General features: G+C 39.3%; 1 protein-coding gene across 1 annotated transcript in view; it reads right to left on the bottom strand.

Moving 5' to 3' along the window:
* Positions 1-5,891: 5,891 nt before the first annotated feature.
* adam12b (ADAM metallopeptidase domain 12b) overlaps positions 5,892-12,677 on the bottom strand; it is a 133,714-nt gene continuing 126,928 nt past the window's right edge. Inside the window, exons 20-23 of the mRNA XM_053510115.1 lie at positions 12,072-12,180; positions 10,267-10,533; positions 7,628-7,797; positions 5,892-7,153 (exon numbers count right to left, since the gene is read on the bottom strand). Of these exons, the coding sequence (XP_053366090.1) occupies positions 7,114-7,153; positions 7,628-7,797; positions 10,267-10,533; positions 12,072-12,180 (586 nt within the window). The 3' untranslated portion in view covers positions 5,892-7,113. The remainder of the gene's footprint in view (positions 7,154-7,627; positions 7,798-10,266; positions 10,534-12,071; positions 12,181-12,677) is intronic.

The raw sequence follows: 12,677 nt of genomic DNA, 5'->3' as shown, positions 1-12,677 counted from the left end.
AGCCTTACAGTCCATCAACCAACTAGTTCTGAAAGCAGATACTACATCTCAAATCAAAAAACAACTAGAAAGCCTGATGAAAGAATGGTCAACTGTCTGTACGAATGAAGTGGGTCATTCAGCTATTGTAAGACATCGAATTATCACAACAGATGAAATACCGGTTAGGAAGAGCGCATACAGAGTGTCGGTTTCCAGACAGCAATTCATTGACAATGAAATTCAGGAGCTGTTAACCAAGAATATAATTCGTCCTTCAGTTTCCCCATGGGCCTCACCGGTCGTTGTTGTACCAAAAAGAGGAGGTGATTTGAGACTGTGTGTAGATTATCGAGGATTGAATGCCAAGACTCACTTGGATGGTTATCCCATGCCACAGATTCAAGACATATTGGAGTCTTTGCATGGAGCATCGATATTCAGTACTTTGGATCTAAAGAGCGGATACTGGCAGTTAGAAATGGAACCTGACAGTATTCCAAAGACTGCGTTTGTAACTGCAGCAGGTCAATTTGAATTTTTACGCCTTCCGTTTGGCCTAAAAAACTCTGCAGCTTCCTTTCAAAGATTGATGGAATGTGTCCTTAAGGATATTAGAGGGAAATGTTGCTTTGTTTACATAGACGATATAGTGGTGTATTCAAGAAACGAACAAGAGCATTTACAACATCTGATTCAAGTCTTTGACTGTCTCCATCAAGCAGGTCTGACCCTGAATCTTAAGAAATGCAACCTTATGCAACGATCGCTTATCTTTCTAGGGCATGTAGTATCCTCGGAAGGAATAAAAATGGACCCTTCTAAGGTAGCAGCTATTTGTGATATCCCGGCACCCCAGTCTCTCAAAGATTTACAAAGGTTTTTGGGGTTGGCTGGATGGTATCATCGATTCATACCAAATCTATCTGAGAAAGCGGCACCACTTCATGCACTAAAGATGAAAGCAAGCCACGTGGATTTGGACCGAAACATGCCAGCAGGCATTTGAAACGATAAAAAAAGACTTGTCAAGAGCCCCTGTTCTTATCCCACCCGACCTTAAGAAATCTTTTAAGGTGCAAACGGATGCAAGTGAAGTTGGCCTTGGAGCGGTGTTGACCCAAGAGGTCGATGGGCAAGAACGGGTGATTGCGTATGCATCTAGACTGCTTCGAGGAGCAGAGCAAACATACTCCGTATCCGAAAAGGAATGTCTTGCAGTTGTATGGGCCGTAGAGAAGTGGAGAGTGTATTTGGAAGGAAGACCATTCGAGGTAATTACTGATCATGCAGCCTTAACTTGGGTTTTCCAGCATCCCAAACCTTCCTCCAGATTAACTCACTGGACAATTAGACTTCAAGGCTATGAGTTCAAAGTTAAATATCGAAAAGGACAGTGTAACATTGTACCAGATACCCTGTCTCGAAGTTTAGATACCACCTCAGCGCCTATGATTGCCATGGTCAAAGCAACTAGGAATTCAGAAGACCCAGCTAAATTGCCGGTTGACTGGGCAGATGTTGCCACCGCACAGCAGAATGATCCAGAAGTACAAGATCTGTGCAAGAAAGTTGATTCACAAGCAAGTCAAGATCCATCTAGAGTTCATTATGTTATTCAAAATGGATTCCTGTTTCGCAGTGTACCCGATGGACAAAAAGGACCAAAATTACTGTTAGTAATACCTGCCTGTTTAAGAGCTGAGTTTTTAAGGTATGCCCATGACAGTCCATTGAGTGGACACTTAGGTCGACTTAAAACGTTAATGAGATTGATGGAAGTTGTTTATTGGCCCAGTTTGAGGACTGATGTATGGAAATACTGTAAGGAGTGCCAAACATGTCAAAAGTATAAACCAACCTTCTCCAAGTTGTCAGGCTACTTGCAGTCTACTCCGGTTATAGAACCCGGACACATGTTGGGTGTAGACCTGATGGGTCCATTTCCAAAGAGTCCGAAACAGAATGAGCATTTGTTAGTCATAGTGGATTACTGTTCAAAATGGGTTGAACTGTTTCCACTACGGGTTGCCAAAGCACCTCAGATATCATGTATCCTCGTTGATGAAATTTTTACACGGTGGGGAACGCCAGTTTATTTAGTATCTGACCGGGGTGCACAATTCACCTCAAATCTCATAAATCTTGTGTGCAAACAATGGGGTGTCATACAGAAGTTGACCACAGCTTATCATCCGCAAACAAACTTAACAGAGCGTATTAACCGGACACTTAAGACTATGATCGCTTCATATGTGAAAGACAATCATCGAAACTGGGACAAATGGTTACCGGAGTTTAGGTTTGCCGTTAACACCGCCTGGCAAGAGAGCACAGGATTTACCCCAGCTGAAATCGCTTTGGGGCTTAAGCTGAAAGGACCATTAGAGAGAGCTCTAACAAGACCACCCAATCCTTGCAATCCTACATATGATACGGTGGAGAGACAGGAGAACCTCATCCAGTTGGTTAAAGAGAATGTGCAACGAGCTCAGGTTAAGCAGGGGCACTATTATAATTTAAGAAGAAAACAGACTCTCTATAAAGAAGGTGACCTTGTCTGGGTTCGTACTCACCCTCTGTCAAAAGCTGATGATGGTTTTATGGCTAAGCTGTCTCCAAAATGGAAAGGTCCTGCCAAGGTATGTAAGTGTTTAGGGCCTGTAAATTATACGGTTTCGTTTCTTGATAACCTCGATAGTTATGATACTTGTCATGTACAAAACTTAAAGCCCTTTTATGGGAGTGCCCAATCTTCAAATGAGGGGGGTGATATATAACAGTCACCAGCCTGTTATAGGGCTGTGGAAGGTGAGGTGTTATTCTCTTCCTTACCACGGGGGGCACTAGAGTACAATAGCTGCGTTATAAGTTATGGCAGGGTGTAGAAGAAGAGAGAACCAACGGCTGGAACATGGCCTTGACAATGTGGTTGAATTTGCTGTAGTGGGGAAACTTGTGTTTTATGCTCAACTAAAAGAAAAAAGACTTTGTATCCCTTGGTCAAACTTCTAAATCCTTGGTGAGAAACCTATATTTTGTGCTCAACTGAAAAAGGACTTTTTAGTGTCTGGAGGAGTAAGGAGCGCTGTGGGTGGACTGTGGAGGAGGTTTGTAATGCCCTTTTTCTCACTCGGATTTGCATCTTGCTGTTTGTCTCTCGTTTTTGGAGTGGTCTTCCAGTTCGCTGGGGAGCTTTGGCATTGAGCATCTGGATTGAGATGGACAACTAGGTGGGACTATGTGACACATGGACCTCAGATAAAACCTTTAAACACTTTCGCTCGCCTCATTCCTTATCAAAGGACATGGTGCTTTGAATTATAATTGTATTTTGTGTTTGTTTGTTGTGATTGAATGTAAGTATTTTCAGAAAGTTGTCATGATTCAAGATGTGTGCTTAAGATTATTTCTACTAAATACAACATATTTGTTTTGCATTCAATAAGTGATTCTGATTTCTGTTTGTTAAATCAAATATCCCATTGCAGTCGGTTATCTTTTTATAAGTGTATACTGATTTTCAGTTTGGTTAGACTGGAGACCGTTATAGTATGTCTTGTCCCTGTTTGATTGTGAATGTGCCGTTTATGTACCAAGTTGAATAAAATACTCCCAGCCATTTGCATTGGGCAGCAAGGAAGCTCACTCGCCTCTTCAAGTTCCTGCTTAGCGGTAAAAAACGCTACAATATTATAAAAATGTATCTTAACAACAACAAAAAAATCACAAGTATTTTAAGTTATAGAAATCCTATAGAAAAGTTGTTTTCCTCAAAACCTTTGCTTTTGTTACAGGATTTACAGATTTGTTTTTTGATATTTAACAGATAATTTTGCCAATATTAAACACTATTAAATACACTATTAAACTCATCGCAACTGTTAAAAGTATAAAAGTGTGACAACCAGGAACTGAAAACTACAACTTGGGTAGGGGGGGTAATCATGCTGAAATGAGGCACAAGTATGAGAAATTAGTGGCATGTCAAATGCTCGCCTAATTGGCACCATCTATAGGATAGCATTTATAGGAGTGTTGATCATTGGTATAAATATGCTGCTTGGTATAAATATCCTTTTTTTGCATGCTGTAGTAAATTAGATATATATGAACACACGTTTAATCTGTTATGGTTTCAACAGTACTAGAATTTATACAGCGAAATCTTCACATAAATAAATTTTAAAACTAACCTAGATAAGTCTTTAATCACTTAGTAACCCTATCTAGCTGTAAATCAACAATTCTTAATTATAGATCTTTTAGCTTTTTTGAGGCCATTAGCTTAAGGATTCATGTACAGTAAACCTTACTACGAGTAACTTGGTTTACGAGTGTTCTGCAAGACGAGCAAAGATTTTTTAATAAATTTTCACTTGGAAAACGAGCATTGTCTTGGTTTACGAGCACCGAGTATCAAGTATTACACATGCGCTTCTTGATTTGATGCCGAGCGACTGAGCCAACGGTTTTTCTCTCTCTTGCGTTGCAGGTAATCATCTCCCCTGCTGGGTCTTAGTGCTCGTCTCTTACTGGTATAATTAACATCCGTGTGTGTGTTTTTTTCTTTCTCTTGCGCTGCAGAGTGTGTGTTATGTGTGTGCGCGCGTGTAATTTGACACCATGCTGGTTTGCACACACTCTATCTCGCGTCATTAGTGTGTGTCAGTGTTTGAGTGTGTGTGTGCGCGTAATTTGACACTGTGCCGGTTCACTTTCTCTCTCTCTCTCTCTCTCTCGCTTTTAATGTGTGTGTGTTTGTGTGCGTGTATGTGTGTGTGAGAAACAGAGAGGGGGTGCTTCACTCACACACAACCGGTATGGTGTCAAATTACACGCGCGCACACACAACACAACACTCAGCAGCGCAGGAGAAAGAAAAACACACACACAGCGCCTGTGCGCATAAATGGAAACACTTATCTGTCGAGATTTATTTTTACTTTTTTTAAGTAACGTGCAGGTTAATTTGTTTTATTTTTACGTTATATTTTGTTTTAATAATTTTTATGTATTTATTTTTTTGGGCTGTAGAATGAATTATTTTAATTTCCATTATTTCTAATGGGAAAATGTGCTTCGATTTACGAGTGTTTTGGAATACGAGCCCGCTTCCGGAACGAATTATGCTCATAATCTGAGGTTCCACTGTACTTATGTTTGTTATGGTTGTTCTTAATAAAGACATGAAAGATCAGAATTTATTTTGTGTTATTATTCAAGGCACAATATATTTGTCAATACTCGACTTCTTCTTGAGATCACATTTTATGACAAATTAATGCAGAAAACCATATAATTCCAAAAGGCTCACATACAAGAAAAACACCACACTTTGTCTTATCATTTTAAGATCAGATTTCTATGGTTGATTACTTAAGGTCCAATTTTTGTATTATATCTGTACCAAATAGGTCTTAAGGATCTGCCAAAGTTTGTCTGTTAATGATCCTACTAAAATACCCTTCAGATTATGTACATTATGTGTACTGTACCTTAAATGCCGGCTGTTTCACCCCTCCTTAAAATACCTAAATGCTACTGCAGAGGGGCAGTGGTACAGTGGCAGTGGTAGCTCAGTGGGTTAGGGCTCTGAGTTACTGATCAGAAGGTTGGTGGTTTGAGCCCCAGCTCCACTAAGTTGCCAAGGCTCCTGCTCATGGCTGTATCATGGCTGACCCTGTGCTCTGAGCTTCTTGTGCTTATAGAATAAGTTCACTGTGCAGTAGTTTATTCTGTATGTGACAAAGTCTTCACTACAGTGAGTAACTTATGTGAGGTCACCATAGGGAAACCATTTTCTCAGATTTTTTCATTTGTACACAAACACTGGAGACAAAAATTATTTAAACAGAAGTTTACACACAACACAAACATAACTCGGTGATGGAAATCAAAGTCTTGTTTATTTTATTTTTCAATCTTTGAATAACCCCAGACACAGTTACAATTCAAGTTCACTTGTAATTTTACATCTTCAACACAGATTTTCTTGTGATCTTTAAAACAATGACATGAGTGAAACTGAACTACCTCAATGGTAAAGACTTGGCTTCTTTTATGCAATCTACAGGCTGACAAAAGTGTACCATGGACTCTTATACAGAAAACAATCACACACAACTGTTTTTTTTTTTTGTGGAAATGTGACGAAAAAGTAAATGCATTTTTCGATACAGCACTGAGTCTATCATCAATATAAACAGTATTAACAGTACTAAAAATACCAGTAAGAATTAGGAAATATCATGGTAAATGGCAAACATAAACCACCTCGTAATTAAAACAAAAGACAGTAGCTGTGACAGGTGCTAGTTCACTTGATTCATTATAGTTTTATCAAATAGGATATAAAATTTTTACTTGATGACGCACTTACATTTTAAATAACGTTTTAGTGACATGTAAATTAACAGAAGTACTACAGCATCCAGTCTGCATTAGCCAGCTCAACTGCTAAAAACAAAACTGAGCAAGATAATGCAGGGCTTTCTGTTTTTGTATGTTCCTTCTTTAAAATGGATCTACAGTATAACATCAAGGCATTTAAATACAATGCAGCTTTGTTGATACATTAACTTTACGGTCTCTCCAATTTTTTCTTGTATGATGTTTTCACTAAAATACTGTATGCCTCAAGATAAATACATTTCTGCAAAACGAAGCACCTTCAAACTGCAAGTATGTTGTGTTCACAATCCAGTTTGTTTACCACAAAGAGTGTTCACGGGTCTAGTACTTTTACAACACTCATTATTTACAGGAACATCACAGGTTTTTGCCCTACTAGAGACTTGATTAAAAAGCAAACAGTCTCTTTGTTCGGAATCATTGACAAGCACAAACATGGTAGTAAAAAGTTCACAATAATAACCACCATATAAAAGTGTTTCACCACAGTGCATCGTGTTCCCCTTGACAATAAATATACATCTCATTTCTACAGTACCTGAGTGACAATGATGAGCACCTTGTGTGAGGCGCAGCACCAAGAAGATAGCACAGCTCCCTGTTTTCTCAAAGATACTCTAAGGAGTTCCACAGGGATGTGCAGTGGGTCCAACAGAGTTTTCTTAGTGCAAATAAAAGTGTCAGTTCCCTGGTGGTCCTTGATTTTATCAGAAGTTCTTGTCAGCGGTCATATAAGGGCGGTGGTAGCCTTGGTGCTGGCCTAAAGTATAGCCCAAACATCATTTGGTAAATTTAGATGAATATGGTACCAGTCAAAGATTTGGACACACCTTCCAATTCAGTTCCTTTGTTTAAAGGTTTATTTTCTACATTCTAGAACCATACTAGAGAGTTCTTAACTATGAAATAATACAAATGGCATTGGGTACTTAAACAAGAACAAAGGACAAGTGTTATTTTAAGACACAAGGGTCAGCTGTTCTAGAATAGTTCTTGTGAGAATGGCATTCTTAAGTGCATTTGCAAAACCCATTAAGCACCATGATAAAATTGACTCTCATGATAATTAGCCCAGGAAAGAAAGAAAGACCAAAACTTGCCTCTGCTGCAGAGGAGAAAGTTACCAGCCTCAAAAATCAAATTAGGAGGAGTGTCCAAACTTTTAACTGGTAGTTTTTTGACATGTATACATAGAATTTAGAAAAACAAAAAAAAACAGAGCACTTTCACTGACCTTGCTGGCTGTGGTATAGTGGGTGGTGGCCGTGATGCAGTTGGGATTGGAATGGAAAGAGAACCTGATGTGTGCACTCCAACTGCTGATGTGCTCCGTGTCAATCTGTAACCTCTAACCGGGGGGTCTGCAGGCAGTGGCTTTTGGGGAGGACTGGGCTTCTCATGGTCCTGTGTATAACACACAATAATAATGACCTGTAATTTTTTGAAGGTTAAAGCTTAAACACTCGATTTAAAAAGATAAAAAGAGAGAAAAGAGCATACATAACCACTAGATGGTGGTATGTCGCTTTTTTCCAGGAGCCCTAGATGGTGTATTGTAATCAAGTTCCAACTGCAGTGTTCCAACCAGCAGTTTTAAGGTTGTATTTTAAATAAAAAAGTTATCATATGCAGCTGATTTATTTCAAAGGGTAAGGTAAAGACCGGTGTGGTAACTGCAGGATGACTTGGAAAGACCGACATTCATGCTTGCTTTGTGTATAAATGACAGGACTGAGATTTAAAGAAAAAAATTAACATCAGCTCTATAGTTTCTACAAACAATCACAGGAAATTCGATCAAATAGATGAAAATATTATGCATTAGAAACTAGGGGCCCTGTTTTTTTTGCACTCCCTAATGTATTGCTACTGTAGCTGGGCACACGCCAATCATTGTTTCCTGTTCCTGCTGAGTTGCTACTTTCACGGTCAAAGATAAAAGTGCCTGATGCGCTACGTGTGCAATTTTTAATGTTTAGTGCTGTCACACTGAAATTTTCAAACTTCTGTTGCTGCTGGCTAAAAGTCCATCTTAACATGAACCTCAAATCTTAAAACTGTATTTTACTGCCCTGTCCTCTTTTTTTACATTCTGGCTTTGTGGATGTTCACCATTTATGTAATCCTTTATGTAACCCAAAGGCCACACCACTCAACTACATCTAAATGCATCTAACTACAGTATAATATTTTACACGTCAATAACGTTTCTGTTGTGGATGCTATGTGCATTTACTAAAATATTTTTAGTGGTTTGGGATACAAAAGTTTCTTGTAGCCCAAAAGTCAGAATCCATTTAGCTCTTCTGTCACAGTGTTACTCTCTGAACCGCCCGTGCTGATTTAAGTCTTAATAAGAGCATGTTCATACGATCAGTAGGAGGAACTGGGGTGCCATAGCAGCACAGCTAGTGGGTAAAACCACTTCAGACTCGAGGGTGGTTGTTCTCAAATGCGAGATCAAAGTAATAACCATCTGTGTGCGATTTAGAATATATATATATAAAAAAATACTAATAAAAACACCAAATTCTTTATTTGCTCTTTCATGTGTTCACCATCTTCTGGTACATGCCATGTACCTTCCCAAGTACCTCATAATTATGCACTAGTATTTCCAAAATATCATTTTTATTTCACCATCTGCTCACGTTTTGTTTTGAGGTTGGCTTTCTACATCTGCCCAGCTGTCAGTATTTGCCAAATATTGAAAAAAAAAAGTGTTCTGACTCAAGAATCAATTCTTATAGATCGCAGAACCATATTTCTTGTCTCACTGTGTTCGTAATGTTTTCCAGGTTTGTTCTTGCCCGATTGTTGCGATGGATCATCCTTGTCTATGCCTTTAGCAATTCTATTTCTTTTGATCACTTTTTTATTTCTTTTTTGTAGTTTTTATCTTTTTCTTTCTTTCTTTCTTTCTTTATTTTTTTACAAAAAGCCATAATAAAGCCACTCAGAACTTTTCACCCTCTTGTCTACAACTCCCACACATTACATTTGCATTTTTACCCCAGGGAAGACTTGGAGGCTGGCTATGCATTTACGGCTGGGAAATACATGCCTCATAGCACAGCATGCATGCCAATTAGAGACCTACGCTCATGCAGAGCCATGCCACAGTCAGTCTCAAATGTCTTAGGACGAGCTTTGCTGTACTGTAGGCCTGTCTGTCTGATTTAGGGAGAATTACATGATGCATCAGAGGTGACTTTCAAGTCAGGTAAAAGCAGCAGGGTTAAAAAAAAAAAGAACAGGTAAAATGTTTTATTCTCCTTGTTCTAAAAGCATTTGTGCTAACATGTGGCACTAACATTTTAGTTGCATAGGATGATTTACTGTTACCTGCATAACACTAACTCCTATTTGCTGTGTCCTGTATACATCCATTTTGAGCCAGGTGTGTGTGCAATGTCTACCGTACTTTATTTAACCAATATCACACGAGACGAATTGTTGTACTGAATATACTGTACGATAGAATAGTCCTGCTGATATTTAGTACAGTGTAAACCCGAGTGTAATATTGCTTTTATAAAACAATTCTACAAATGCCGTTTGTAATCGACAGATTGTGATTTGTATGTTTATTTAGGCAATTATTTGGCTGGGCAAAAACAACTCGTTCCCCAAAACTGGAGCAGGACTTGACTGTTGCTAAGCAACACAAACAATAAGCATGTTGGGAATATAGCAATAAGCCGGTGACCAACAGTAAGTGTAATTAATGTTTGTTATAACACAAGTGAAGCAAAGTGATACACATAGTTAAATGCCACAGAATACATGTCCAATCAGATTACTTGATCAAAACTTACTGTTGCATGAATTTGAATATAAAAGATTCATGCTTCAGCGCATGGAAGAACTCACCTGCTTGGCCATGAAGACTGGCTGTTGTGGCTGAGTAAAGAAAGCAGGTGCTCTCACAGGAGACTGAGGGTGTCTGGGCAGAGGCCTGTGTGGAGGAACTGGGGGTGGAGCCTGTAACCCAGCAGCTACACTCAGACCAAGTGTGATGGGAATGGGGTGACTGATGTGGAGCGGTTGGCACTGAGCAGGGCAGTGAGGAAACCGTCGCAGACTGTGAGGGTGGAACGTAGGAGGAGGCAGAAGAGGTTCAGCACTGAGATGACAGGGCTAAAGACAGAGAGTGAGGATATGAGGGAGAGAGAGGAGAGGGAGACAAGGAGAAAGAATCTGATGAATGCTTTACTTCATGAGCTTTTCTGTTCTGCCATGTACAGTCATCTCTCCGTATTTGACCTTTCCTTTTTGATGTTTAACGTCACAGTCAATAATGCTTCATGCTGCTTGTTTTATGAATGAGTCTGCACACATGTTCAAAGTCTCTCTGCCTGCCTTGCACACATTAACAATGTTGATATTGTATAATATATATATAAATTACATTTTTCGTCAAGGGCAGTTTGACTCAAATTTGTAAAGGTCCAGTTATATGAAATTCCTCACAAGCAAAGGTTTGCATACGTATGCAATGGACCTTACTGAGCGTTGACAATAGTCACCTTAACTTTATGTATTTATTTATTTATTTATTTATCATGCCATTTGTCCTGTATGGAGCCTGAAGCTCATCTCAGGTGACTCATGGGGACACCCTGGATGGGGTGCAAACCCCTTGTAGGTCACAGGTGCACACACTCATGAAGTATGAGCCATAACATTTAAACCCCAAACATTAAGACCAATCATTTGTGGGTTCCGCTCGTGCGACGGGGCAGCTCTGGCCCCTCGAGGTATGACTCTATAGAATCTTTGGGGTTGTGGTATGGTGTCTGGCATAGGAAAGTTAGAGGTAGTGGATGCTTTGGGTTCTGTGCATTGTGGGGTGGAATTGTTTGTCTAGCGCATCCCATGGGTGCTCATTCAGATTGAGATCTGTGAAATTTGGAGGCCAGATCAACAACCAGAGCGCTTTTCTGTGGGATCGGACCGGATGGGCTGGCCGGATTGCTCACCACAGGCACAGATGAGCCATAGATCAAGGCAGTGATCGCTCAAACAGTTAAGGGTTACCGATCAGAAGGTTGGTGGTTTAAGCCCGAGCATGTTTGAGCTACCACTGTTCGACTGTGAGCCTTTCTTAAAGTTTCTTTTCTTTAGTGATTTGTTTCATGGCCTACCCCTGTGTTGCGTTCTTACCTCAACCTCCCAACAGTCTGGTATACGCAAAGAAAATTATTTCACTGTGCTCTGAACTATATGTGACAAATAATGCAGTCTTTAGAGCACAGATTGAAAACTATTAAGCATGTTATGATCAAATATGAACAGTCCATTTATGATGTTACTGTCACTATTTACAGCGAACTGAACTTTTTGTACAGGTTGAGATCTAGAGATTAAATTAGTGACGCACCTTTACAGCATCTTGTTCATTACAATACTGTAAGCTTAATCTAAATTAGGTTTGATGGGCACATTTCATTAAGCCCAAATATACAGAAACACAGAAAGATTCAACTGGTCTTTGTGCATATAAAATCATAATCATATCAAAGATTGATAATCTTGATTTTAAGGTCACGAGCCGTCGTATAAGCATTTCACTGCATATCGCGGTGTGTATGAATGTGTATGTGACAAGTAAAATTTGAATTGAATATCAGTGTATGAGTGTGTATGGATGTAAATACAGAATTGATCCTACTTACCTTATCTAACCTACAGCTAGCAGTTCTGGATGGGGATTTGTGTTGGGGAGAGTCTCTATGCGCAGGCTGTGGGTGTGACGGACTGGGTGTTCTCCTCCATCCCACCGATCTACGAAACAACAGTTAAATAGAAGAGAAACTGTAAGAGTGACCACCTTTAACCTAGCACCAACATTTGAGGTATTTTATCATTTAATGTACACAATATATCAATATGCCAATTGGAGCTGCAAGTCTTTTGGGTAATATCTATATCAGCATTATCTATGTGGATTTAGAAGTTTGTGCCTATTCTTCTCTGAGAAATTGCTCATACTCTTGTCAAATTGGATGGATGCCTCTGAATGTTTCTCTCTTGTTGGAATAAATATATTACTTCTGCTCGCGTTTGCCCCATGTGGGAGTACCATTTGGTGATTTGAGTTTTTAGGAGAGAGTTTTCGCTTTAGTTTAGGACTTTACATTAGGACTTTCATCTACTTAGTCTCTGACTGAGGAAAGTTATTGGCTGACATTTTTATACATAGTAAAGTATCTAACCAATCACGGATGAGACTTCAATGAATTCTTTGAACCAATCATAACTTATTCTGGGATTTAGCAGAA

This window comes from Clarias gariepinus, chromosome 13, assembly GCF_024256425.1.
Source record: "Clarias gariepinus isolate MV-2021 ecotype Netherlands chromosome 13, CGAR_prim_01v2, whole genome shotgun sequence".
In the NCBI taxonomy this organism is placed as follows: Eukaryota; Metazoa; Chordata; class Actinopteri; order Siluriformes; family Clariidae; genus Clarias; species Clarias gariepinus.
This window is presented reverse-complemented; position numbering and strand designations above follow the sequence as displayed.